Here is a 24,554-nt window from a genome sequence, read left to right on the forward strand (position 1 = left end):
AGGAAAAAGGGGGAGGCTTGCAAGCCGAAGAACACCATCCCAACCGTGAAGCACGGGGGTGGCAGCATCATGTTGTGGGGTGCTTTGCTGCAGGAGGGACTGGTGCACTTCACAAAATAGATGGCACCATGAGGAAGGACAATCATGTGGATATATTGAAGCAACATCTCAAGACATCAGTTAAAGTTAAAGCTTGGTTGCAAATGGGTCTTCCAAATGGACAATTTTTTTAATTTTTTTATTTCACCTTTATTTAACCAGGTAGGCTAGTTGAGAACAAGTTCTCATTTGCAACTGCGACCTGGCCAAGATAAAGCATAGCAGTATGAGCAGACAACACAGAGTTACACATGGAGTAAACAATTAACAAGTCAATAACACAGTAGAAAACAAAGGGGGAGTCTATATACAATGTGTGCAAAAGGCATGAGGAGGTAGGCGAATAATTACAATTTTGCAGATTAACACTGGAGTGATAAATGATCAGATGGTCATGTACAGGTAGAGATATTGGTGTGCAAAAGAGCAGAAAAGTAAATAAATAAAAACAGTATGGGGATGAGGTAGGTGAAAATGGGTGGGCTATTTACCAATAGACTATGTACAGCTGCAGCGATCGGTTAGCTGCTCAGATAGCTGATGTTTGAAGTTGGTGAGGGAGATAAAAGTCTCCAACTTCAGCGATTTTTGCAATTCGTTCCAGTCACAGGCAGCAGAGTACTGGAACGAAAGGCGGCCAAATGAGGTGTTGGCTTTAGGGATGATCAGTGAGATACACCTGCTGGAGCGCGTGCTATGGATGGGTGTTGCCATCGTGACCAGTGAGCTGAGATAAGACGGAGCTTTACCTAGCATGGACTTGTAGATGACCTGGAGCCAGTGGGTCTGGCGATGAATATGTAGCGAGGGCCAGCCGACTAGAGCATACAAGTCGCAGTGGTGGGTGGTATAAGGTGCTTTAGTGACAAAACGGATGGCACTGTGATAGACTGCATCCAGTTTGCTGAGTAGAGTGTTGGAAGCCATTTTGTACATGACAAATCAATGAATGAGTCGTAAACAATGTAAACAATGACTGCAAGATACTTCCAAAGTTGTGGCAAAATGGCCTAAAGACAACAAAGTCAAGGTATTGGAGTGGCCATCACAAAGCCCTGACCTCAATCCTATAGAAATTTGTGGGCAGAACCGAAAAAGTGTGTGCGAGCAAGGAGGCCAACAAACCTGACTCAGTTACACCAGCTCTGCCAGGAGGAATGGGTCAAAATTCACCCAATTTATTGTGGGAAGGTTGTGGAAGGCTACCCAAAACATTTGACCCAATTTAAACAATTTAAAGGCAGTGCTACCAAATACTAACTGAATGTATGTAAACTTCTGACCCACTGGGAATGTGATGAAAGAAATAATGCTGAAATAAATCGTTCTCACTACTATTATTCTGACATTTCAAATTCTTAAAATAAAGTGGTGATCCTAACTGACCTAAGACAGGTCATTTTTACGAGGATTAAATGTCAGGAATTGTGAAAAACTGAATTTAAATGTATTTGGCGTATGTAAACTTCTGACTTCAACTGTAGATGTTCTTCTTCTCTGTTTTTGTTTTATTATTTCACTGCCATACTTTGTTCGAGTTGTCTAGCCATATTGTCTCAAGAGGACCACAATGGAAATAAGTCCCAGACTTTATTGTGTGTTATGCTCAATGATTTTTTCATGTACATGTATGACTTTTTAAAGTTTTATGTGTTCTTGTTTTTTAAAACGGTCAAATTAATAAACTAAACTAAAAAAGAGAAATGTAACTACAACATTTCACATCACGCCAACCACGCAAACTAGTCTGTGCTACAGTCCGTCAAAAAGCTAATTATCTTAGTTAGCTTTCTGCTTACCAGCTCTAACAAAAACGCAAGGATGGTATATTGTTTTGCTCCAGGCTGCAACCATATCTCTTCAGTGGAAAGGTGCTCATTTGATTGTTTCCGAATGATGTCCAGAGAAGACTTTGGGTCCATCTGATAAGGTGTATGCTCAGCATGTCCGCTATACATCAAAGGCATGAGACCTGAGGTGTAGTTTTATTTTTTAGATGTTAGCACATTGTTAGCGCATTGTTGGTTTTACATATACTTAAGTATCAAAGGTAAATGTAATTGCTAAAATATACTTAAGTATCAAAAGTAAAAGTATAAATAATTTTAAATTCCTTATATTAAGCAAACCAGACGGCACCATTCTAAAAAAAAACGGATAACCAAGGGTATGCTCCAACACTCAGACAACCTTTAAAGCATGTGTTTAGTGAGTCTGCCAGATCAGAGGCAGTAGGGATGACCAGGGATGTTCTCTTGGTGTATGGAGTAAAAAGTACATCATTCTCTTTAGGAATGTAGTGAAGTAAAAGTTGTCAAAAATATAAATAGTAAAGTACAGATAGCCAAAAATAGTAGTAAATAGTACTTTCAATTATTTTTTACATAAGTACTTTAAACCACTGCTTATAACACCAAAATTGTAACAGTTTGCATGCTTCAGGAAAACTTGGGAAAAGGAACGCGCCTATATTCTTTGATTTCCCCTTGCTAGCACGGTCGCATTAAATAAACGTCACCTGCAAACCTGCGAACAGGAAGCGTTAGCCAAAGCTAGCCAGTCAAACAAGACAAACAGCCTGATATCAAACATGCTTGCTGGTAGTGATTTCGTAAATCTGCGAAATAGATTCAAGAAAGATGCTGAACTTCTTATGCAAGGGGTTTCAGCAGGTGACCGCAACGAAAAGAGTAAGTCATGTAAGCCATTAAAATACCCTCGTAGCTAACGTTAGCAGCTAGCACAGACGACAGTTTCAAGAAGTAACAAATCAATGAATGAGTCGTAAATAACTTATTTGGACTGTTTCATTGCCTATCATATTCAACTTCCCTATTTCCAATTGCTATTACACCGAGGAGGTGTGGAATATGGCCAAATAATATATTGGCCATATAACGTTACCACAAACCCCTGAGTTACCTTATTGCTATTATAAACTGTTTCACAACGTAATTAAAACAATACAAAAATAAGTCATTCCCGTGGTACATGGGCTGCTGTTATGTACCAGATCTTAACACTACAACCCGTTATAAATGGCCAGATGTTAAGACTACTGTTATAAATGGCCTATTTGCGAGATTTACTTATTTCAATAGGCATATGCTACTGACTAAAATCTGTGTTTCTAATTGCAATTACATTTTGCCATAGTTTGCTGAGCTAGATGCAGGTAACCTACAGCCCCTGGTAGGCAAACATATAATTTCAGGGAAATATCCTCAATGATACATTTGTGATAGAGCTGTGAACATGATCACAATTGATAACTTTCAATTTAATGAATTAAACATGGCCATTAATAATTGCATAATAACACAAGCCTACAACAACAAACTGAGTAATAGGCTATTTATTAAAATCAATTTGCCAGCTCCAGGTAGGCTACACAAGTGGCACAAATTGATTTGCAATGGCTTCAGTGATATCGTCATTTCAATATATTTATTGTATCAAATGGTAGGCTACAGTATCCTACAATGGCATATAAATTAATATCCTACGTGATGGCCAACAGATGCAAATATACCCTATCATTCTCCACATTTAATGTCATTTTCATGGTGGACTTTTCCCCCATAACAGAAGCATGTTAGGCAGTTCCATAACTTCCATTTAAAATTTCCACTCACGCAGCACTCCAGACCCTAGAACTGAGCACGAGTAAAACCCTTTGCTTGATTCTGTTATCCATAAGAAAAGTCGACATCAGAATGTAATTTACTTTAAACCACCTTTTGAGAGAATTTATCTAAAGAGCTCTAGTGCACCTAAAGTCGTTTTCCATGCTTTGTCGCCATTATAGCAGTTCTAGTGCGTTAATATGTTTTATAGAAAAGGGATGTCTCCATAATTACCAATCTAATTAGCCTACCTACAACTGGTAAAACGTGTGGGTGTGCTGCCTCTGCTGCAGCACTCTCTCAACCAGTGCTCTCAACACTCACACACCTCCCCGGCCCTCCCCACAATTCTCTCACTCACTCATGGCAGCAGCAGGTAACAGTAATATATATATACTGCTCAAAAAAATAAAGGGAACACTTAAACAACACAATGTAACTCCAAGTCAATCACACTTCTGTGAAATCAAACTGTCCACTTAGGAAGCAACACTGATTGACAATACATTTCACATGCTGTTGTGCAAATGAAATAGAAAACAGGTGGAAATTATAGGCAATTAGCAAGACACACCCAATAAAGGAGTGGTTCTGCAGGTGGGGACCACAGACCACTTCTCAGTTCCTATGCTTCCTGGCTGATGTTTTGGTCACTTTTGAATGCTGGCGGTGCTTTCACTCTAGTGGTAGTATGAGACGGAGTCTACAACCCACACAAGTGGCTCAGGTAGTGCAGCTCATCCAGGATGGCACATCAATGCGAGCTGTGGCAAGGTTTGCTGTGTCTGTCAGCGTAGTGTCCAGAGCATGGAGGCGCTACCAGGAGACAGGCCAGTACATCAGGAGACGTGGAGGAGGCCGTAGGAGGGCAACAACCCAGCAGCAGGACCGCTACCTCCGCCTTTGTGCAAGGAGGAGCAGGAGGAGCACTGCCAGAGCCCTGCAAAATGCCCTCCAGCAGGCCACAAATGTGCATGTGTCTGCTCAAATGGTCAGAAACAGACTCCATGAGGGTGGTATGAGGGCCCGACATCCACAGGTGGGAGTTGTGCTTACAGCCCAACACCGTGCAGGACGTTTTTTATTTGCCAGAGAACACCAAGATTGGCAAATTCGCCACTGGCGCCCTGTGCTCTTCACAAATGAAAGCAGGTTCACACTGAGCACATGTGACAGACATGACAGTCTGGAGACGCCGTGGAGAACGTTCTGCTGCCTGCAACATCCTCCAGCATGACCGGTTTGGCGGTGGGTCAGTCATGGTGTGGCATTTCTTTGGGGGGCCGCACAGCCCTCCATGTGCTCGCCAGAGGTAGCCTGACTGCCATTAGGTACCGAGATGAGATCCTCAGACCCCTTGGCCCGCCCGTTCCCCAGACCTGAATCCAATTGAGCACATCTGGTACATCATGTCTCGCTCCATCCACCAACGCCACTTTGCACCACAGACTGTCCAGGAGTTGGCGGATGCTTTAGTCCAGGTCTGGGAGGAGATCCCTCAGGAGACCATCCGCCACCTCATCAGGAGCATGCCCAGGCGTTGTAGGGAGGTCATACAGGCACGTGGAGGCCACACACACTACTGAGCCTAATTTTGACTTGTTTTAAGGACATTACATCAAAGTTGGATCAGCCTGTAGTGTGGTTTTCCACTTTAATTTTGAGTGTGACTCCAAATCCAGACCTCCATGGGTTGATAAATTTGATTTCCATTGATCATTTTTGTGTGATTTTGTTGTCAGCACATTCAACTATGTAAAGAAAAAAGTATTTAATAAGAATATTTCATTCATTCAGATCTAGGATGTGTTATTTTAGTGTTCCCTTTTATTTTTTTGAGCAGTGTACATTTTTTTTTAAGAGAAATGCCATGTTGGCCTCTGGCCAATTTAGAAGTGGCCCAAAAACCCGACCAATAGATTATCACCTGCTACATCGTTTTCAAAGTAGCCCAATTTCAGGAAAACCACAAACATGGCAACCCTGCATAGATTTCTAAAATTTGCAGGCCAATGACCACTCAAAATCCACCCGCAAAGCCTAAAAACTAGACCAACCTTTTTGAGAGCAGTTGACACGTGTTTCCAATAGGTGTCTCCAAAATGACAATCTAAATAGAACTGGTAAAATTGCTTTACCCTGTTCTCTGCATTTCTTCCTTTGTTATTTGTTGATCACAACAAATGATTTAATCTGAACTATACTATAGAAGTGATTGATAAAGACATGTTTTTCTTTCAGAAAACATTGTGAAATTGTGTTATTCAGAATAATTGTAATGTATATATTAAAAAAATGTCAATAGAAAAACAGGTAAAACTAAACTATATGCAGTAGTTGCGTTCTTTCCAGCTTCAATTTGAAGTGATTGTTAGCTGTGTAGTTGGCTAGCTAGCAAAGGGAGAAGAGCCTCGGTAGTGGGTGTTGGAACCAGCTATGGGAACAGAACAGAAAACCGGAAAATAACAATTTGAGGAACTGAACTGGGAACGAAAGCGATCGCTAGTGTTCCGGAACAGAACCATTATTTTAAAGGCATGATATTAGGTTAATAATGTTATTTTACATTCCTAGCATTTTTTTGAGTCCCTACAAAAAATGCCTTCAAAGCGCCTATGCAAAGCACTCACTCTGTCACTCAGAAACTTCTCCTTCTATTGTTTGCCTGCCAGCTAGTTTCTATGCTAGTTAAGGATGCTGAAGTTATGACGTGTCACATTGGATTTATTAACAAGATGTGTTTTAAATTCTGGTGCCACTGCACCCACAAGCATGTTAGCTTGCTCTGGTCCAGGGGCGTTGAGCTAGCATTGGTGTTGAGACAACTCTCGGATGTTCAAAGTTCCTCCATATTGTAATGAAACAGCATGGAGCAGGTCTCGAACCCTCGACCTTCTAGCCCGAGATCCGGCGCGCTATCGACTGTGCCGCAAAAGCATGCTCAAGCAGCAGAGTCGATTTCCGCGCTTATAAAGTCAGGGTCGTTACACTACTCACTCCTTTCGAAGAGCGCGTCCTCGCGCTAGCTTGCGACTCTACGTCTTATAGGAACACTCTCACCGGCCAAGCACACGCACTGTCGTGGATGCAAGGTCCGATCACTTCTGACACCAGTGTAATGAAACGGCAGGGATCAGGCCTCGAACCCTCAACCTTCTAGTCCAAAGTCCAGCGCGCTATTGACTGTGCCGCAAAATCATGCTCAGAGTCGATTTCCGCGCTTATAAACCCAGGGTCGTTACAATATTAACCGCTTGTCCGTAGCTAGCTAGGAATCTAGTTGGCATATAATTATGTCATTTGTTGACGTAATGATAGGCCTACTAATATACTAAACACATAATGCACCTCATATTATGATGCCAAGCCTCCTCCATGTCCACCCCCTATCTTGCTCTCTCCCCACCCTGCAAAATTTCAGTTGTATCTCACACTACACTTGTCTGTTCGTCAAGCATGTAAACAACTAGTTTAACTGGTCCATAGAAAGCTGCTCTATCTGCATTGATTGATTGGTGGAGTAAATTAATGAGTTAAATGTAAAAACGGTCGATTTTCACAGGTTTAAAAAAGGAACGGAAAGGAACGATATAAACGGGTACTTTTCTGGTTCGAACCAGTTCAGGCCTTTATTATGCTGGTCGGATAGTGGTTCGAAACGATTGGAAAATAATTTTGGTTCCAACCCCTGCTCCATAGCAACCATTTTTGTTTTCCATAGCAACCTGCCAATCAATTGAACAACCTGTAAACCTTGGCTGGAAACAATGCTAATCGAACGAACGACCAGACGGCTTGGGTAGCAACCTCGGGACTATATCTTTGTGGAAGGATGAAATCGTATGAATTCAAAATAATGTTTTTAATGATTCTAACCGTTGTATTTGTCTCGAATAGGCTTGCAAAATTCTGTGAACTTTCAATAAATTCCCTGGTTTCCCAAAATCCTAGTTGGAGGATCACGGAATCAAAAGGGAATAAGCAAGAAATCCGGAATCCTCCAACCAGGATTTCTGGAAACCAGGGAATTTATTGAAAGTTCCCAGAATTTTGCAACCCTTGTCTCGAACCTAACACGGCCCAATATATCCTCCAAACCACGTCTTTAGGTATTATCACTTAAATATAGCCAACATTGTGCCATCACACAGGAGGTCCAGCAGGCAGATTTGACAACAGAGAACAATTGTCTTATCTTCAGGACCAAACTGGGCAACATGCCACTGATTCTTGATTGTTTTGACTGTGCAAATGCTGTGTCAGCACTGCAGCAACATGATAGTTTCAGACTATACTTCTGGACTGTACTCAAGACTCAGCCCAGTGCTTGCGTAAGCTGATATGCATCAAAAGAAACAGCAGACCCAACATTGGCTGGCTGGATGGTCCAGTTAATGGTATTCTTTTACGCTGCCGATATTTTGTGCCACATTATTCATGTGAAATATTCCCTTATTTTTTATACTATTAAATTACCTTTGAAGTTGCTATTTGAACTGTCTAGTATGAGACAGCGGCATCTTGGTGGGCCGGATTTTCAACTAGAGGAGATTTTTGTTCCAATGCCAGTGCACTGAGTTCATACCTGAGGACAGACCTCGCAGCTTGTCCACTTCACCAGCCAACTCCTGTCTCTGATACTTTTAATCAACTGCTAAATTATAGGGATTAATAGGCTTTCCAAAAAGTTATCTTATCGCCTACTGCCCCTCGTGCTATCTGTTTCATCTTGAAATGTCTTGAACCTTTAAAAGGTGCGGATTGGGCACCTTCTGTTCTCATATTCTGTTGTAAATTCAATCTGTTTTTATAACCCCTTGGCAGACTGACAATATTCAGCATTATACTCAATGATGCTGAATAGCCTAGGCTACAGCCTACTATCATGCATAGGCCTAGCTAGATTGTGTAGCACCCTTCAACAAATCTCTAAACACTAAACTGTGAGCGCAATTACACATGATCACTGTAGGCCTTTGCTGTTTCTTTTGAGAAATATACTGAATAAGTGATGATCTAGGCCTACTTCATTACCAGTGACCATGGCATTTTGTCTCAAACCTGCAGGTCAAGAAGAGAAAGATGCCAAACCACTCTCTCGGATCAACCGCCATTCTGTCTTCTGGATTGTGTCATCTGTTGGGTTGACGTATTATTTCGACTTCCTCCGGGTCCTCATGGAGAATGAGGATATCAAAAGGTGTTGTTGAAAAAATATTTTGTCCGCAAACCAATCCAGCTAGTTTGAAAAGATGAGGAATTGTGTGTGTAGGTCTTTGCAGTGGGTCATCTGTGATCAGTAGGCTAATCAAATGGGTTGTTAACCTGGATCCAGACTTGAGAATTGGTCAATGTAATTGGAAAAGTCCCAAATATTGTGCTTATTTGTTCTTTTTTTGGTTAGGCACATTTTATTCATGCAAGATTATCTGAATACTCAATGTTTGCAGAAACGCAATTATGACGACTGCATTTACCGAAGTTCCTATCATGTATTTGCTGCTTTGGGGTTTTGTTTTCCAGCTGGTGGTTCAATCTTGGTGTGATACTGCTGGGAATATGCCTATCTTTGGCCACATTTTGTATTGTATATCTGGAGTGGTTCAAGGGCATAAAGGACTACGACCAGGAGTACCCTGCTATTGCCCCTATTACCACAGCAGCCTTCATTGCAGCATCATGCAGGTAATACTCTTTCAATTACATTGTACATCCTCAAAACTGACATGGGATGTGTTAACATAAAGGGTGTTTTTTTCCCCTCTTGCCGACATTAACTTACGCCTCTTGTAGAAGTGCAAGGTGCTTTATGTTACAAATTCCATTAGTTCAAGCATAGAATATTAACTGTCAAACATACATTTGTATAATTGTTACTCTCCTGTGGTGGGGTTTTGCAGAGAAATAACATATTACTTTAGCTACGAAGGCTATAGGAAACCCATCACTTATCTTTGCAAAAAGTAACAAGGGTTTACAAAAAAGACAGATTAATTTCTTATTTGCTTATTTTAATCCATTGTTTATCCTCAACAGTGGATTAAAGTGAGAAAATAAGAAATTAATCTCTTTTTTGTTGTTCTCCAACTCGTCTCTGCCTAGAATTAGTCCTTTTGGAAGTTTTTCCTTGGGTAAACCCTTTTTGTTGGATTTTTGACATTGCTGTCGAGCACCCCTCCTTAGTTTTCTTTGTTTGCTGTAGCACGGCAGCCTTCCTGAAATCTTCGCAAAAAGTACCTTAATATTCATTAAAGCATACCCTGTTATTGATCTACAGTGTCTTGCAAAAGTATTCATCCCCTTGGTGTTTTTCCTATTTTGTTGAATTACAACCTGTAATTTAAGTTGATTTTTATTTGGATTTCATGTAATGGACATACACAAAATGGTCCAAATTGGTGAAGTGAAAGGAAAAAAAATCACTTGTTTCAAAAAATACAAAAATTAAAAGTGGTGTGTGCCTATGTATTCACCCCCTTTTGCTATGAAGCCCCTAAATAAGATCTGGTGCAACCAAAGTCACATAATTAGGCCTCCTGTGTGCAATCTAAGTGTCACATGATCTGTCACATGATATCAGTATATATACACCTGTTCTGAAAGGCCCCATAGTCTGCAACACCACTAAACAAAGGGTACCACCAAGCAAGCGGCACCATGAAGACCAATGAGCTCCCCAAACAGGTCATGGACAAAGTTGTGGAGAAGTACAAGTACAGACCAGGGATGGGTTATAAAAAAATATCAGAAACTTTGAACATCCCACGGAGCACCATTAAATCCATTATTAAAACATTTAAAGAATATGGCACCACAACAAACCTGCCAAGAGAGGGCTGCCCACCAAAACTCACGGACCAGGCAAGGAGGGCATTAATCAGAGAGACGACAAAGAGACCAAAGATAACCCTGAAGGAGCTGCAAAGCTCCACAGCGGAGATTGGAGTATCTGTCCATAGGACCACTTTAAGCTGTACACTCCACAGAGCTGGGCTTTACAGAAGAGTGGCCAGAAAAAAAACATTGTTTTACAAAGAAAATAAGCAAACATATGGAAGAAGATACTCTGGTCATATGAGACTAAAATTGAGCTTTTTGGACATCAAGGAAAACGCTATGTCTGGCACAAACCCAACACCTCGCATCACCCCAAGAACATCATCCCCACAATGAAGAATGGTGGTGGCAGCATCATGCTGTGGGGATGTTTTTCATCTGCAGGGACTGGGAAACTGGTCAGAATTGGAGGAATGATGGATGGTGCTAAATACTGGGAAATTATTGAGGAAAACCTGTTTCAGTCTTCCAGAAATGTGAAACTGGAACGGAGGTTCACCTTTCAGCAGGACAATGACCCTAAGCATACTGCTAAAGCAACCATCGAGTGGTTTAAGGGGAAATATTTAAATGTCTTGGAATGGCCTAGTCAAAGCCCAGAATTCAATCCAATTGAGAATCTGTGATATGACTTAAAGATTGTTGTACACCATCGGAACCCATCCAACTGGAAGGAGCTGGAGCAGTTTTACCTTGAAGATTGGGCAAAAATCCCAGTGGCTAGATGTGCTAACCTTTTAGAGACAGAACCCAAGCGACGTGGAGCTGTAATTGCTACAAAAGGTGGCTCTACAAAGTATTGGCTTTTGGGGGTGGGGGGAGGGGTGAATAGTAATGCACGCTCAAGTTTTCTGTTTTTTTGTGTTATTTCTTTGTTTCAGAATAAAAAATATTTTGAAAATATATATATTTCTTCAAAGTGGTAGGCATGTTGTATAAATCAAATCAAACAAACCCCCAAAAAATATATTTTAATTCCAGGTTGTAAGACAACAAAATAGGAAAAATGCCAAGGGGGGTGAATACTTTCGCAAGCCACTGTATGTGAATGGACACAAATGGCATAACTAGCTGGCTACATAATGCTTTTGGTTAGTAAGTTGTTAGCCTATTTTACAATATCTCCAAAGATGATCAAAGAATGATTTTGATCAAGCACATTTTTAAATTTCTTCTCCCCAGTTTAAATATAGCACTGTGGCCTGTGTGGTCGTTCCTCACCCCCATCCTCCTGTTTACCCAGTTCATGGGTGGTGTTATGCTCATATCCATGCTTGGGTGAGATGTTAAGGTAAGATAGCAACATGTAAATAAAGATGGTCTTATGAATCAACAATATAGATTGTGTAAGAATCGGTATTGTGAACTGTATTGTTAATATTTGTTCCATCCAATACTTCTCCCTCCATTTCAAACTGATATCATTGTATTGCATAACTACCAATAATAGTTAACTAAGTATCTACTGCTGAGTGCAATTATTTTTGTTTCATTTACAGTACTAAAGCCTCAACAATGACGACAGTTTGACTTTCGTGTTAACAAATTGATAATGTTCAGGAAAGTTTTTTTTTTGCGTAAATATATTATATTTGATAAGTTACCAAAGCTTTTTAAGTGCTTTAATTGTTTTTGTATATGTTTTTGAATCGTATGTGTATTTTTGAGTCACAAAGCCATTGTGCTATTAACATTGTAAATGTGTCCTGACATCCTGGCAAATCTGCTAAATAAATAATGGTTTGTAACTAATGTCAACCTTGTTTTCCTGTATTGTTGGCAAAAAGTCTAACTGTCAGAATGATTGATATGAACTTGAGTGTCTATTTATTTAATACTGTATGTGGGACTAATAGGTCATTTAAGTGGACAAAATTCTTCCACTCTTCCACTCCATTCTTTCATCCTTAAGGTTTTTGTTGCATCAAGATGAGCTATACTGTAGTTGTCTAACTGTTGTGGGATCAGTTATTATAATCTCCTTGAGAAAATCTATAGGCCTAACTAAAAATGTACAGGTCTACACCTGCAAGATGGTTGTAGAATCAAACACCCTTTAATAACAACTGCAATAAGATACACTTGAGCAAGTCACCTTAAAACCCTTTACATTCGTAGGAATTGGCCTTATAGGGATAGGGCTAAATTGAAATGTTTCTAACAGAAGTATATGAAAAACATATGCATAACTGTGGTAGCAACTGAAAGGGAACAATTTGGAGATAATGGGAAAATTATTAGACCAAAGGTGAGAACACAACAGTTCATCTGACACAAGACTTAATCCAAATATTACTGTTGATTTTATGTGCATTTTACATTTCCTGCAGTTTTCAACGCATTTGTTGAGAACAATATCTGAAAAATACTCTGTATACATTCAGTAACATGATAAGAATATTCCTGTAAAATGTGGGGTAGTGAGAGGACTACTTCTAACTCCACGTGGCCACACAACTCTCCAAAATGTGCACAGTTCCTAAGTAATTTAAATGCACTTTTATGATCCCAAGAAAAGTCTCCAACTGTGCCGTGGAAGAACTTTTATTTTTTTAAACTAGGCAAGTCAGTTAAGAACCAATTCTTATTTTCAATGACGGCCTAACTGCCTGTTCAGGGGCAGAACGACAGATTTGTACCTTGTCAGCTCGAGGGTTTGAACTTGCAACCTTCCGGTTACTAGTCCAACGCTCTAACCACTAGGCTACCCTTGCTGAGCAAGCACAATTGAATTTGTTTTGTTTGGAACACAGACATGTATCCCCGACATCACACAATTACTGTTGAGGTTTACGCAATCCAAAAACACTTCAAAACATTAGGAACACCTTCCTAATACTGAGTTGCCACCCCATTTTGCCCTCAGAACAGAGTCAATTTGTGGACTACAAGGTGTCGGAAAGTGTTCCACAGGGATGCTGACCAATGTTGACTCCAATTCTTCCCACAGTTGTCAGGTTGGATGGATGTCCTTTGGGTGGTGGACCATCCTTGATACACATGGGAAACTGTCGACTGTGGAAAAACTCAGCTTCGTTGCTGTTCTTGACATACTCAAACTGGTGCGCCTGGCACCAGTGGAGGCTGCTGAGGGAGGACAGCTCATAATGGCTGGAACGGAGCTATTGGAATGGCATCAAACACAGGGAAACCATGTTTGATGAATTCGAAACCATTCCACTGACTTCGCTCCAACCATTACCACGAGCCCATCCTCCCCAATTCAGGTGCCACCGACCTCCTGTGCCTACTGACATACCTCATTCAAAGGCACTTAACTTTTGTTTTGCCCATTAACCCTCTGAATGGCACACACACACAATCCATGTCTCAATTGTCTCACAGCTTAAAAATCCTTTAAACTATCTCCTCCCCTTCACCTACACTGATTGAAGTGGATTTAACAGGTGACATCAATAAGGGATCATAATAGCATTCTCCTGGTCAGTTTATGTCAATGTTTTGTACATAGTGTAAAACGCAATCTGGGTTAGGTGGGCATCATTTGAAAGTTTGTTCTATTGCTAACATGACTAGCTAAGTTATAAAGTACAATCCTAATGTTTAGGCTTTCACGGGGCAATTCAGAGAAACTGATTGTAATTGTGTGTATAGAAAGGAGTCGTGTGCTTTAGGTGTGTGTTCAGCGGCACATTTTCATCACAATAGACAAACAGGCTCATTCTGTTCAGAACAACCCAGAATATGACGCCATGTCGTCTCGTAAATAACTATGTACATCATAGTGATCATAAACGTTGATACTGTATGCCATGAGTTTCATATGGAAACATGTAGTGCACATTTGGGCTCGGGTGTTTGGCTTGCTTGTGTGACATCATAGTGGTATTTGTCATCATCCTCAACGTCTCATCTTTAAAAATACATTTAGTCCCTCATTCAGACAACAAACAAGTAGCTCAAGTTGCTTAATTAGCGGGAGGGATGGGGGCAACTTCTTGTTGCATGCGGTGCTCAAGTTCAGAACTGCTGTCAGTTAAAACCCATCCAGCGCTGTGACGTGCAGAGCCTGAGCTTTGATGTCATTTCTAGCATGTTACTGTACAGCCACTGTGTTCCAATTTAGGAGTTTATCAGTGTCCAAAACTGCCATGTTCAACCTGTATATGGGTACAAGTGTAAATGTCTACCTGCATAATATCGGTCTGTAATAAAGAACTATTGCTGGCCTAGAATCGAAAACACCCGACTCCGTCGATCCAAGGGAAGTTTCAAACCTAAATAGGCCTATATTTGGTTTAATATGAGCACAGGGAAGTTGGAACCCCACCATGCATGCGCGCGCGCTCCACTGGTCAAAATGACCGCCTCCAATCAATTTGAAATGCACCGAAACAGAATCAATCAGGTTGATGGAATTAACATTTAATGGATGTTTGTTTACTTGACTGATAGGAATCGAGAGCAATGATTAACGACATGGTGTCATCTCCGATTAGGATTCCGATTCAGAAAGGTTTGCGCAGATGATCACCTCAACTGAGAGTCCACGAGTTTATTTCCTGATGCTTTGACTGCAATGATCAAAACAATGAGTGTAAATACAACAACGGAAACGAAGTTCTGATTAGACATGTAGAGTAGTATTGAGTTTCGATATAGATCTGCGACAACCTATCTCATGTGCTAATTGATCATTATTTCATGGACCTGTATTTGTTTTACGCCTATCTTGTAAGCACTATTCAATGCACCCTGGTCAAAGTATAATTTGCTGCCTATAAAACTGCAGCTATGGCAACATAAAAAGCACCAAATGGAATTTGGAGTCATGCGTAAAAGGTGTAAACCACTCGGGACAACATCTAGGTCAGGGGTTTCCCGGTCAGATTTTTTTTCCCAGAGTTCCCGAAGGATATTGAAATATAATGGGTCCCATTGTTAAACCATTACTCCTACCTGTACCAATTTCACTATCTACCACGCATTGATAGCCTATTGCATGCAATACAGTATGTTATCATGCATTGGATAAATGTGTTTGGGGGGGGGGGGGGGGGCGACAAGTTGACTAGGTTAATTTTGACTTTACTTATATCCCCCTCATAAAAAAAACAATCCCCTTAGTGCTCTAGATGTTGCCAAAGACGATTTCATTTCGGGGGGAGGGGGGAATTCTCACTGATGATGAGTCCTCCTACTTAAACAAATCCATTTACAAAAAGGGCCATTGTAAATTCGACCATTGAAATCCGATTCAGTTTTTTTCACTCTTGGAAAGCATAGTTCTTAACCATGACAAGGCAAGTGGAGGTACACGTTAACGGACTATTGGACTGAGGGGCGGTTGGGTACGACCACATTTGGAGTGTTGGGAACACTCTTAGCCCCATACCTCGCCTAAGTGGTTTGACAAATATCGTTTTCTTTTTATCTTACACGGGATAACCCCTCAAAACGGATTTCAGAGACTTGGATAGAAGTGCTAGTTGGCAACGACTATAGAAACGAGGATCCGTTGACGAAAAAGCTTTTGGGGGATTAAGTTATTCCCATGATCACTTATTTTTTTTATGTAGATTAAGTGAAAGGTTGGCACTACTAGTCCACCAATTTAGCAAAAAAACGTGTGACAGGTCCAACCGGACCACGGACGGCGGTCACCGATGGCTGAAACTCAATCTATTAATCTGAATTCACACAGCTAGAGGGTATATGATGCGCTATAAAGTAGCCTAATTTCAGCTAAATGGTCCAGGGTGACAATATATTACATCAAACACACCATGTTTGTGAAACTGGACACTGAAAGCATGCGAAACAATTGAGACCGTCTTTGGATTGAATCAACATGCAATTGGCACAGTTCCTATCCATTTGCGTCCCCGCCTTGTTGCAACAGGTTGCGCGCGTGGCCTTCCACAAATGCACTTATAGCGCACAGTTTTGACTTTGCTCTTACTTTCTGACTCGAATGTTACAGATTTCGGCGCCATGGTTGAGCACGGAGGCCTTGATCTTATGTGTTTAAATAAGTCCTACAGTCACAGTTCCACTACCTCGTCCTCCAGTTCAGAGCGAGAAAAGAAAATATTCACCAAGTTGAAAGTCAGTTTGACTGAGGACTATCCGCAGAAGAACGCGGAGATCCTGAGCGGCCAGTATGGGACTAACTTACTTTTGATCGGCGTGTCGCTGATGCTGGCTATTGCGCACCATGGCGCATCAGTGAAGGAAGAGCACCTGTTGTCGTTTATCACGACCCTCATGATCCTCCAGCTGATATGGATGATATGGTACATCGTGAGCAGAGACAGGCAGAGTAACTTACAGCCTGAAAAGGATGTGCATGCTACTACCTGTTGGATAAGAGGTGAAGCTGACATGCATGTTTGGAAGATTTAGTCTTTCCTTTACGTAAAATGGTGTTGCGAATGTATTTATTTAACCTCGAGGTCGTTATTAGTCCATAGGAATAACGTGGTATTATATTATATCTCCAATGTTTTATATAGTTTAATGCTTTTCAAAACTAGCTAAATGTGGCGTATTTTCCGAATATATTTGTTTTTGGTTTTCAAACATTTTATTGACATCAAAAGCAATTAAAGGTTCATTTGCATAGTTTTCCGTTTCCATGCAGCTCCATAATAACGAATGTTTCATTGATATAGGTGGGTTAACTCTTCTTGCGCTCCTCTCGTTGATCATGGATGCCTTCCGAATTGGTTATTTTGTGGGCTATCGATCATGCGTGTCGGCTGTTCTAGGGGTATACCCTATCATCCACGCAACTCACACAATAGCACAGGTAAGATACAACCCCCATTCTATGTTAAGTTGATCACGCTTTTCATTATGGCCTATACTTTCAAGGATTTAGAAAGTGGTCTGTAATTTACAAACGGTTAATTATTAATTTAAAGATTGTTATTTTGGTGCTTGCTTTAATAATATGCTTGTGAATGCTCTATTTATTATTACTGTCATTATTGACAGTGCAGCCATATAAGCTCAGTATTTGCCAAGCAGCTAAATGACAAGCACACAGTTTAAACCAATGTATTATTAGAGCCTACAATTGCAATGTACAGAGGCTAAGTAACAATTAACAGCTTATAAACCATGAATAAACCCCATTTTGTCATCTTAAATGTGTAAAGTGTTACAGGTAAGCTGGCTGCTCTGTTTGAAAAGTTATTGAGTAATGGTATCAAAATTCCACTTGAACAGGTATAGTGCTTTGTCTTGAAGTGGAATAATGTAAGCTTTGTTACTCAGGCAAGAAAGAGAGTTGTCTGTACAACATAATCCTGTCATTGTCCATGTTATTGGAGTCTAATGTAGCACAGGCAGAGGTAATCCATCAGCTGAGAGGTCGCTTGATATGGCCTTCACATTCTGATGATTCATTTTCACAGTCCAAATGAAAGCCTTCACCAGAAATGGAATGTTTTAATTTTTATTTTATTTTTTAAATGTATTATATAGTGTGTCTTGTCAGTGCTGTGATACAAATATAATTTTTTGAGTTTTGTTTTAGGTTCATTTCCTTTGGTTTCACATCAAGGACGTCATCAAGACCTTCGAGACCTTTGAAAGGTATTGTGAAATATAATAAACCAGTATTTTGAGATTGTCACAACCCATGCACGCCTCTCAAGCCTAAGGTATGTTTAGGTTCTGCTCATGTACATTTTTCATTGGTGCAATTCAATAAAACAGTTGATGAGTTTATTTATCCTGTTATAAACATTGTACTAATTTAAAGTGTCATTGTAAGATCATATTGTTTCATGTGTGTTTCCCTCAGATTTGGCGTCATCCATGCAGTCTTCACCAACCTGCTACTGTGGTGCAACGGTGTGATGTCTGAGGCTGAGCACTTCCTAAACAACCACAAGAGAAGGCTCTCTTCCCTGGGCTATGTAAACCTCACCATAGGTAAGGGGACCAGGGGTCGAGTGGCTGCTTGTACCCAAAGAAAAAAGGACAATAGTTCACTTGAGAAGCTCACTTCATTGGATGAAAGACAGGGGTGCGAGGGGGGTTGGAGGGGAAGGTGGGATGGATTAGGCAGTCCGGCAGGTCTTGTTTGTGTCGAACGCCTCTCTCTTCGGTTTCACGAGACATGCACGGTCGCTGGCCCCCACCACCCACCCCACCCTCCCCACCCCCCCAGCTCTAGCGACCTCAGACGCCTTTGTCCCAGGCCGGGCTGCTCCCGAGGGCGCTGCAATTACAGTAACTGATACATCTTAAGCCGTGGCTGCTCCACCGGCCCCCTCATATCCGGCCGACTGTGAGGCTGACTGTGCCGCTGTTGTTCCCTTTTTAATTAAAGAGAGCAGGGCCGTAGTGGTACCCTTTGGGGAGGGGGTCGTGAGTGGGTAGAGATAGTGGTGCTTCAGGGTTGAGTTTAAAAGCAGTCTCTAGAGGGCAGCACTAGGAAAGAGTAGTACAAATGGTAGGGGCTTCAAGTACAAAGGGAAGCATTATTTTGAGGAAAGACTGGAAGTCATTGTATACCATTTTGTGGAATTGTGTATTTTGGTGTTCAGAAGGTTGACTGATACACTTGATCCACCAACCTGATGATCCTCATCACACATGTGAAGAGCAGTTTGTGGGAATATTTATCAGACCACCCACTGGTACATGAAGGATTGTCAAAGTTGAAATGACTAGGACATTGAGCTGGGAGGCCCAAACAGGACATTTTCTCTAAATTCAAGTCCAGACCAATTCATTTGGTAAATATCTGAATTCTAAAGTCAATTCCCACCTCCATTTAAAGTATATTGTTGCTTTAGACTCTGGTGGCAAATAATTGATTAATTATGTTACATAAGACACAAAGAAAACAACTGGCTTCATGCAAACAAACTTTGAAATATACTTTATTGCCATACATAATTTATTTGGTTATATTTGAATAACTTAGGAGTTTACATCCTCTGTGTAGTCTACCTGTATACACAAACTGGAGGCCACTGTTTTGTAAGGTACATTATGTTTGCAGAAGTGGGATTTCACTGTGCTTGAAACTGACAAGATATTGTTTATTTTGAATGTGTTTCAGTGGATATGGAGCCTCACTGTAATTGCACCACCAGCGCCTGCTCCATGTTCTCCAACAGCCTCTATTACCTATACCCCTTCAACATAGAGTACCACATCTTTGTCTCTGCAATGCTCTTCGTCATGTGGAAGAACATAGGGCGCAGCATTAACCTCCAGTACAACCGGAAAAGGCCGGCTACCAGGACCCAGGGGCTGGTTGTCGGCCCCATCCTGGGTCTTGTCGCCCTGGCCAGCACCATCGGCGTGCTGGTGGTCTATATCATCCACGTGGAAGAGTCGATGGACACCCGGGAGTCGGCCATCGCAATGTTCTACTGCTACGGCATCGTCATGCTGGTGTTCATGTGCTCGGCCGGGGCCACGGGTCTGCTCATATACCGTGCCGACCCTATGCCCATGGACACCACCAAGAACCCCTCGCGGACGCTGGACACAGAGATCCTATTCGGATCGTCGGTGGGCTCCTGGCTCATGTCCTGGTGCAGCGTGGTGGCTGTGGCAGCCTCAAGCAGCAGCCCGAGCTACCGCTGGACCAACCTGATGTACTCGCTGCTCATTGTCCTGGAGAAGTACATCCAGAACCTGTTCATCATAGAGTCCCTCTACCGCCAGCGGGAGGACGGTGAGAGGGAGGACGCTGAGGCGGCGGGGCCTGTGCCGGAGATCTTCTCTGTGACCTCCTCCTTGGCTCCGCCCTACAACGGCATCATCAACCGGGCGTACGAGAACCCAGACAAGGGCTGTGTCACGCTGGAGAACGAGCAGGTGGAGAACGGACAGGTTTACGGAACATTCAGCTCACGGAAACATTCGGCGGTGCCCCTGCACGCCGGGAGCAACGTGGCGGAGACCCCGAGCAAGAAGAGGCAGATTCTGAAGAACATCGCTGTCTTCCTCTTCATGTGCAACATCTCAGTAAGCTTGCTGTTTTTTTTTACTTATGATTTATTTATTGACAATAGTCAGCATTGATGTTATTGTCTCATAACTAGTTCTCAAACACATAGGATTCCCCATTTCTTACCCTACTAACTACTCTTATTCTCTACCTTTAATGCAATGTTCCAGTAGGGAAATGTATTGTGTGTGAGTTTATGAAAATACAAGGCGTATTCACCACACACAAAAACAAAACAAAAAAAACAACAACAACAAGGTAAGTTTAACCTTATTTGGTATCTCCTCACTGCAGCTCTGGATCCTTCCTGCCTTCGGCTGCAGACCCCAGTATGACAACGGCCTGGAGCAGGAGACGTTTGGCTTCACCATATGGACAACAGTTCTCAATTTTGCCGTGCCCATGAACCTCTTTTACCGCATGCACTCTGTGGCCTCCCTCTTCGAAGTCTTCCGAAGGGTGTGACAAGACAAAGAGGGACCGACGAGATGACGCAACATGCACAAGAACACTTGTCACCAAGGGCTCCATAGAGGAAATTAATAGCAACACAGGTCAACCTTTCAGGAGGAGCTCTTGTCATGTACTTTAGACTTCTAAATAAGCATTGAAACATGTCAGTTTAGGGGGATTATACTAGATGAGATGTCCCTTGTAGCGATGCATCTTCGGAAACATTTTGTAGCACCAGATATAAACAACAAATTACATTGATATCAGACCCTGGATTCAAATAGTATTCGGAATCTTTCAAATACTTTAGCTGTGCTTGATTGAGCTGGCCTGGCACAATGTAACCAATGGAATAGCCCCAAATGTGCAAGAACTGATCCCCCGCCCCCGGAGGCTCACCCAAAACGCCAAAGTCTTTGAAAGATTTCAAATAGTATTTGCTTTGTTGTGTGTTGCTGCACTGAAAAGTGAAATTGACATTTGAATTTAGGTCTCTGTTATAACAAGTGTTTGGGTTTGTCTTTTTATGTTCATCAAATTTTTGTTGAATGCGTTATTAAAACGCGTATGTAATAGTTTAGTGTCGAGTTGTCTCTCAGACCTAGTACAGATGTAAGCCAGGCTATGTATGAATGCATCATGAGAGTGGAGCATGATAAGTGATGATACACGATGAAAGTAGATGGTGCAGTGAAACAACTTATATCGAAAAGCCATGCCACATTCATTTTTCAAATCCCGTATCATGGTGAGACTAGTGGGCCTCATCCCCGGTTGTGCTGATATCACACACACCACTGTGTTTGCAGCAGTACTCCAACATCACAGAGAAGCCAAAGAAGCTCTCTCGGTCTCGATTATTCAACGTCACATAAGAACTGTACTATGGATTGTAAAGATGAGGTGCAACTGTAAAAGCCTTAAAGGTTGTTTTTTTTTGTGTGTGTGTTGCCATTTTTATGTATATTTCAAATGCACAGTGTCATGGAGGATGTTCTCAGTGGTCAGAAAAATACACAGGAAACTCAATACTTCTGTGTCCAACACTTGAACTACTTGGCTGGCCACATTCTAGAGTCCTACATGTACTGTAGTATAGGGCGGCGCTAGACTTTGATTGCTCTTTGGTGTAATATTGGACTGTAGTTCTCAGAATCTCCAACAAATGAACACTGGACTGTAGTTCTCACAATCTTTCGCAAACGTCTCATTGTATTGACTGTCCTCAATCATGACTTGTTGACATCATTCCGTGTATATTTGATGACATACACATTCAGTTGAATGCTGTACAGTGTTGACTGATCTTTAATGCTAGTAGCTCTCCTTTTCTTTTAGTTATATTTTTTCTTCTTCTAATGAACCTGAAATGTGGTTTCCTTAAATATATTTAACATTTCAATAATTGTTATGGAACTCAATTTCACTAAGAAACCGCCTGGGAGTGTGTGAAGCGTGCTCCAATCCACACTGATGTATTCCCTGGACCCATATTAAGCCTAGTTCTGGACTAAAACAAATGCTCAATGGAGAATCTCCATTGAAAGTGTCCGTAAACTGGCCACCGTGCCCCATTTGCTCTCCCAATCCATAATGTTGGTGAAGAGACTAAGTATGCACTCTGCATTTTAAAGGGACAATCTGCAGTTCAAACAACACCAAAGTGTTCCACCCTGCCACTGTTTTGGTAAACAGCAGAAGAATAGGGCGGTTATTATGTTATTGAAAAGGGAAACAATACAATATTTGCACAGATCAGTATATACTGTATTGACTGACATGCATTTTCCAAAAAGCAAATATGTTGTTTTAAACTGAAACAACCCTGAAACTGAACCAAATATCTTGATTGATGTAGTTTTGAAAAGTAAGCATTGACAATAATCTTAACCTGTGATGTTGTTGATCGATTTTGTGATGAATTAGTGAAATGTAGTGCTACTGTATGGTTCATTTTTGGACAACATATTTAGGCTGTAGGGACTATCAGAAAACTGTGAGTTCTACATTGGTGCTAACTACTGTACTTGTTTTCAGTTGTACGTGCCAATCTGTGGTCAATGCTTATTGGTAAACCTGCACCAATACTATATCCTCCCTGTGTACATATCTGAACGTAGATTAAAGTGAATGTACATAAAGGCTCCTGGCTCTGTAATAAAAATTATTGTGAAACTGACATTTTAAGTTAAAATAAATTACATACATTCGGTCGATTATCTACAGTGAAGTTATGAAGATATAACTCAAATAAAACATATGTACATGCATGGGTCCTATAACCCACTGCTGGTAGGGGACCCTGGTCTCTCTTTGCATGTTAGCTAAAAGTTAATCAATTCACTGTGGACCCCTTCATCAGAGCACATAGGCCTATGTAGCATAGCGCAATGCTCAAATAGCAGAAGCTATCTTCTTTCCGCAAGAGTTAAAACCATATTTTTGGAAACAAGATGAATCAATTTGCCTCGTTATAGAACTCTGGGAATATAGGCCTAAAGTTCTCACCCCCAGTCTCAATTGATCCTGCTAATTATTAGAATTTGTGTGACCATTTTCTAAGTTGCTAAAATGTCGTCTTGATGGAATAGCTGGCCACGTGGTGGCGACAAATGTTAACTTTCTAGCGGACTATGCGTTAGTGCGTAAAACCTCGGAATCAGATACATTGCAAAGGTTGTTGCCCAATTCCAAGCGTGCTATATTATCTTTGTATTCAACTCTTCAATAAAGGTCAGCGAATCTAAAATGTTGCGATCACCCATTGTTGTCAGTTAGCCTAGTCCCATTGTTTGTTGGTATGAAATGGCTAAATAATTTCACGGTTTGTGTGACTATATTCCCTAGGGGTTTTGCAAATGATTGGTATATAGCCTATTTATTTTCTGAATTATGTCAATCATCATTTCAAATGCAGAGTATTATCTGAATATAATTCATGCTCTATAGATAAGCATATGCTAGCCTATTATAAATAGTTAACATTAAAATGTTCAATTTGTATACATCTTTGTAATTGATTGACACTTTGCGGGTTGGGCACAGGGGCTGACAAATCTCTTTTGTTTGGTAAACGCTCACTCACTATATTCAAGGAAGGTGAAAGTCAGTTAAAAAAAAGACTGATCATCGTATGCACAAATTCCCACGAATGAATGAAGTAAATCATGTCAGAATTCGACATAACATATCCTAGATTTTACTCGACGGAATTTTGCAGGACGCTGAGAGATTATGTAGATGGAGCATCAGATCGATTTGACAGGCATGTTGTTGACACGCCTAAAAATAAAGATGACGTTTAATAGACGGAATCTGCCAACGCAAGAGAGGATACACTGCAACTGCAGATGTTGCACTGAGTGCACTGAGTTATTGTGTTTCTACTTTCACGTCAAGTGTGAAAGTGGATGTCTAGCCTGAAGTTGAAATTAAACTGAAAACATCACGCTCACTCCAAACGTGTTGTGCATAATTTGGAGAGAGCTGTACTATCAATAGCTCACAACGTAGTCTAGTGATGACCTTAATAAATGTATGACTTATATGCAATGTTTGTTTTCACACAAACAACGTCAATTAACAATACAATTCCA

At 41.1% G+C, this 24,554-nt stretch overlaps 2 protein-coding genes across 4 annotated transcripts; both read left to right on the forward strand.

Moving 5' to 3' along the window:
* The first annotated feature begins 2,566 nt into the window (after positions 1–2,566).
* On the forward strand, positions 2,567–12,314 carry tmem128 (transmembrane protein 128). 3 transcript variants are annotated; one of them, XM_021568630.3, is made up of 5 exons: positions 2,567–2,798; positions 8,793–8,925; positions 9,249–9,410; positions 11,745–11,853; positions 12,062–12,314. In XM_021568630.3, exons 1-4 carry the CDS (start codon positions 2,690–2,692, stop codon positions 11,842–11,844), a joined length of 504 nt encoding a protein of 167 aa, XP_021424305.1. In that variant the 5' UTR covers positions 2,567–2,689; the 3' UTR covers positions 11,845–11,853; positions 12,062–12,314. The 3 variants fall into 3 exon arrangements, with proteins under 3 accessions (XP_021424305.1, XP_021424307.1, XP_090061323.1); XM_021568632.3 differs by having other exon boundaries at positions 2,567–2,789; XM_090205197.1 differs by lacking the exon at positions 12,062–12,314 and having other exon boundaries at positions 2,591–2,798; positions 11,745–11,928.
* Positions 12,315–16,412: 4,098 nt separating this feature from the next.
* Positions 16,413–23,102, forward strand: otop1 (otopetrin 1). Its single transcript, XM_021568634.3, has 6 exons — positions 16,413–16,896; positions 17,198–17,334; positions 18,067–18,125; positions 18,337–18,467; positions 19,606–20,522; positions 20,800–23,102. Exons 1-6 carry the CDS (start codon positions 16,518–16,520, stop codon positions 20,968–20,970), a joined length of 1,794 nt encoding a protein of 597 aa, XP_021424309.1. The 5' UTR covers positions 16,413–16,517; the 3' UTR covers positions 20,971–23,102.
* Positions 23,103–24,554: the final 1,452 nt, after the last annotated feature.

The sequence above is a fragment of the Oncorhynchus mykiss genome, chromosome 17, assembly GCF_057628025.1.
Source record: "Oncorhynchus mykiss isolate SJ-2025 chromosome 17, ASM5762802v1, whole genome shotgun sequence".
Classification (NCBI taxonomy): Eukaryota; Metazoa; Chordata; class Actinopteri; order Salmoniformes; family Salmonidae; genus Oncorhynchus; species Oncorhynchus mykiss.

What these genes read in the sequence shown, in the direction of transcription:
- tmem128 (XM_021568630.3), top strand. Translation starts at nt 2,690, where the DNA reads ATGCTTGCTGGTAGTGATTTCGTAAATCTGCGAAATAGATTCAAGAAA. An exon ending in CAACGAAAAGAGTAAGTCAT is followed by an intron (nt 2,799 to 8,792) that starts GTAAGCCATTAA and finishes TCAAACCTGCAG; the next exon opens with GTCAAGAAGAGAAAGATGCC. An exon ending in TTCATTGCAGCATCATGCAG is followed by an intron (nt 9,411 to 11,744) that starts GTAATACTCTTT and finishes TCTTCTCCCCAG; the next exon opens with TTTAAATATAGCACTGTGGC.
- otop1 (XM_021568634.3), top strand. Translation starts at nt 16,518, where the DNA reads ATGGTTGAGCACGGAGGCCTTGATCTTATGTGTTTAAATAAGTCCTAC. An exon ending in CAACTCACACAATAGCACAG is followed by an intron (nt 17,335 to 18,066) that starts GTAAGATACAAC and finishes GTTTTGTTTTAG; the next exon opens with GTTCATTTCCTTTGGTTTCA. An exon ending in CTATGTAAACCTCACCATAG is followed by an intron (nt 18,468 to 19,605) that starts GTAAGGGGACCA and finishes AATGTGTTTCAG; the next exon opens with TGGATATGGAGCCTCACTGT.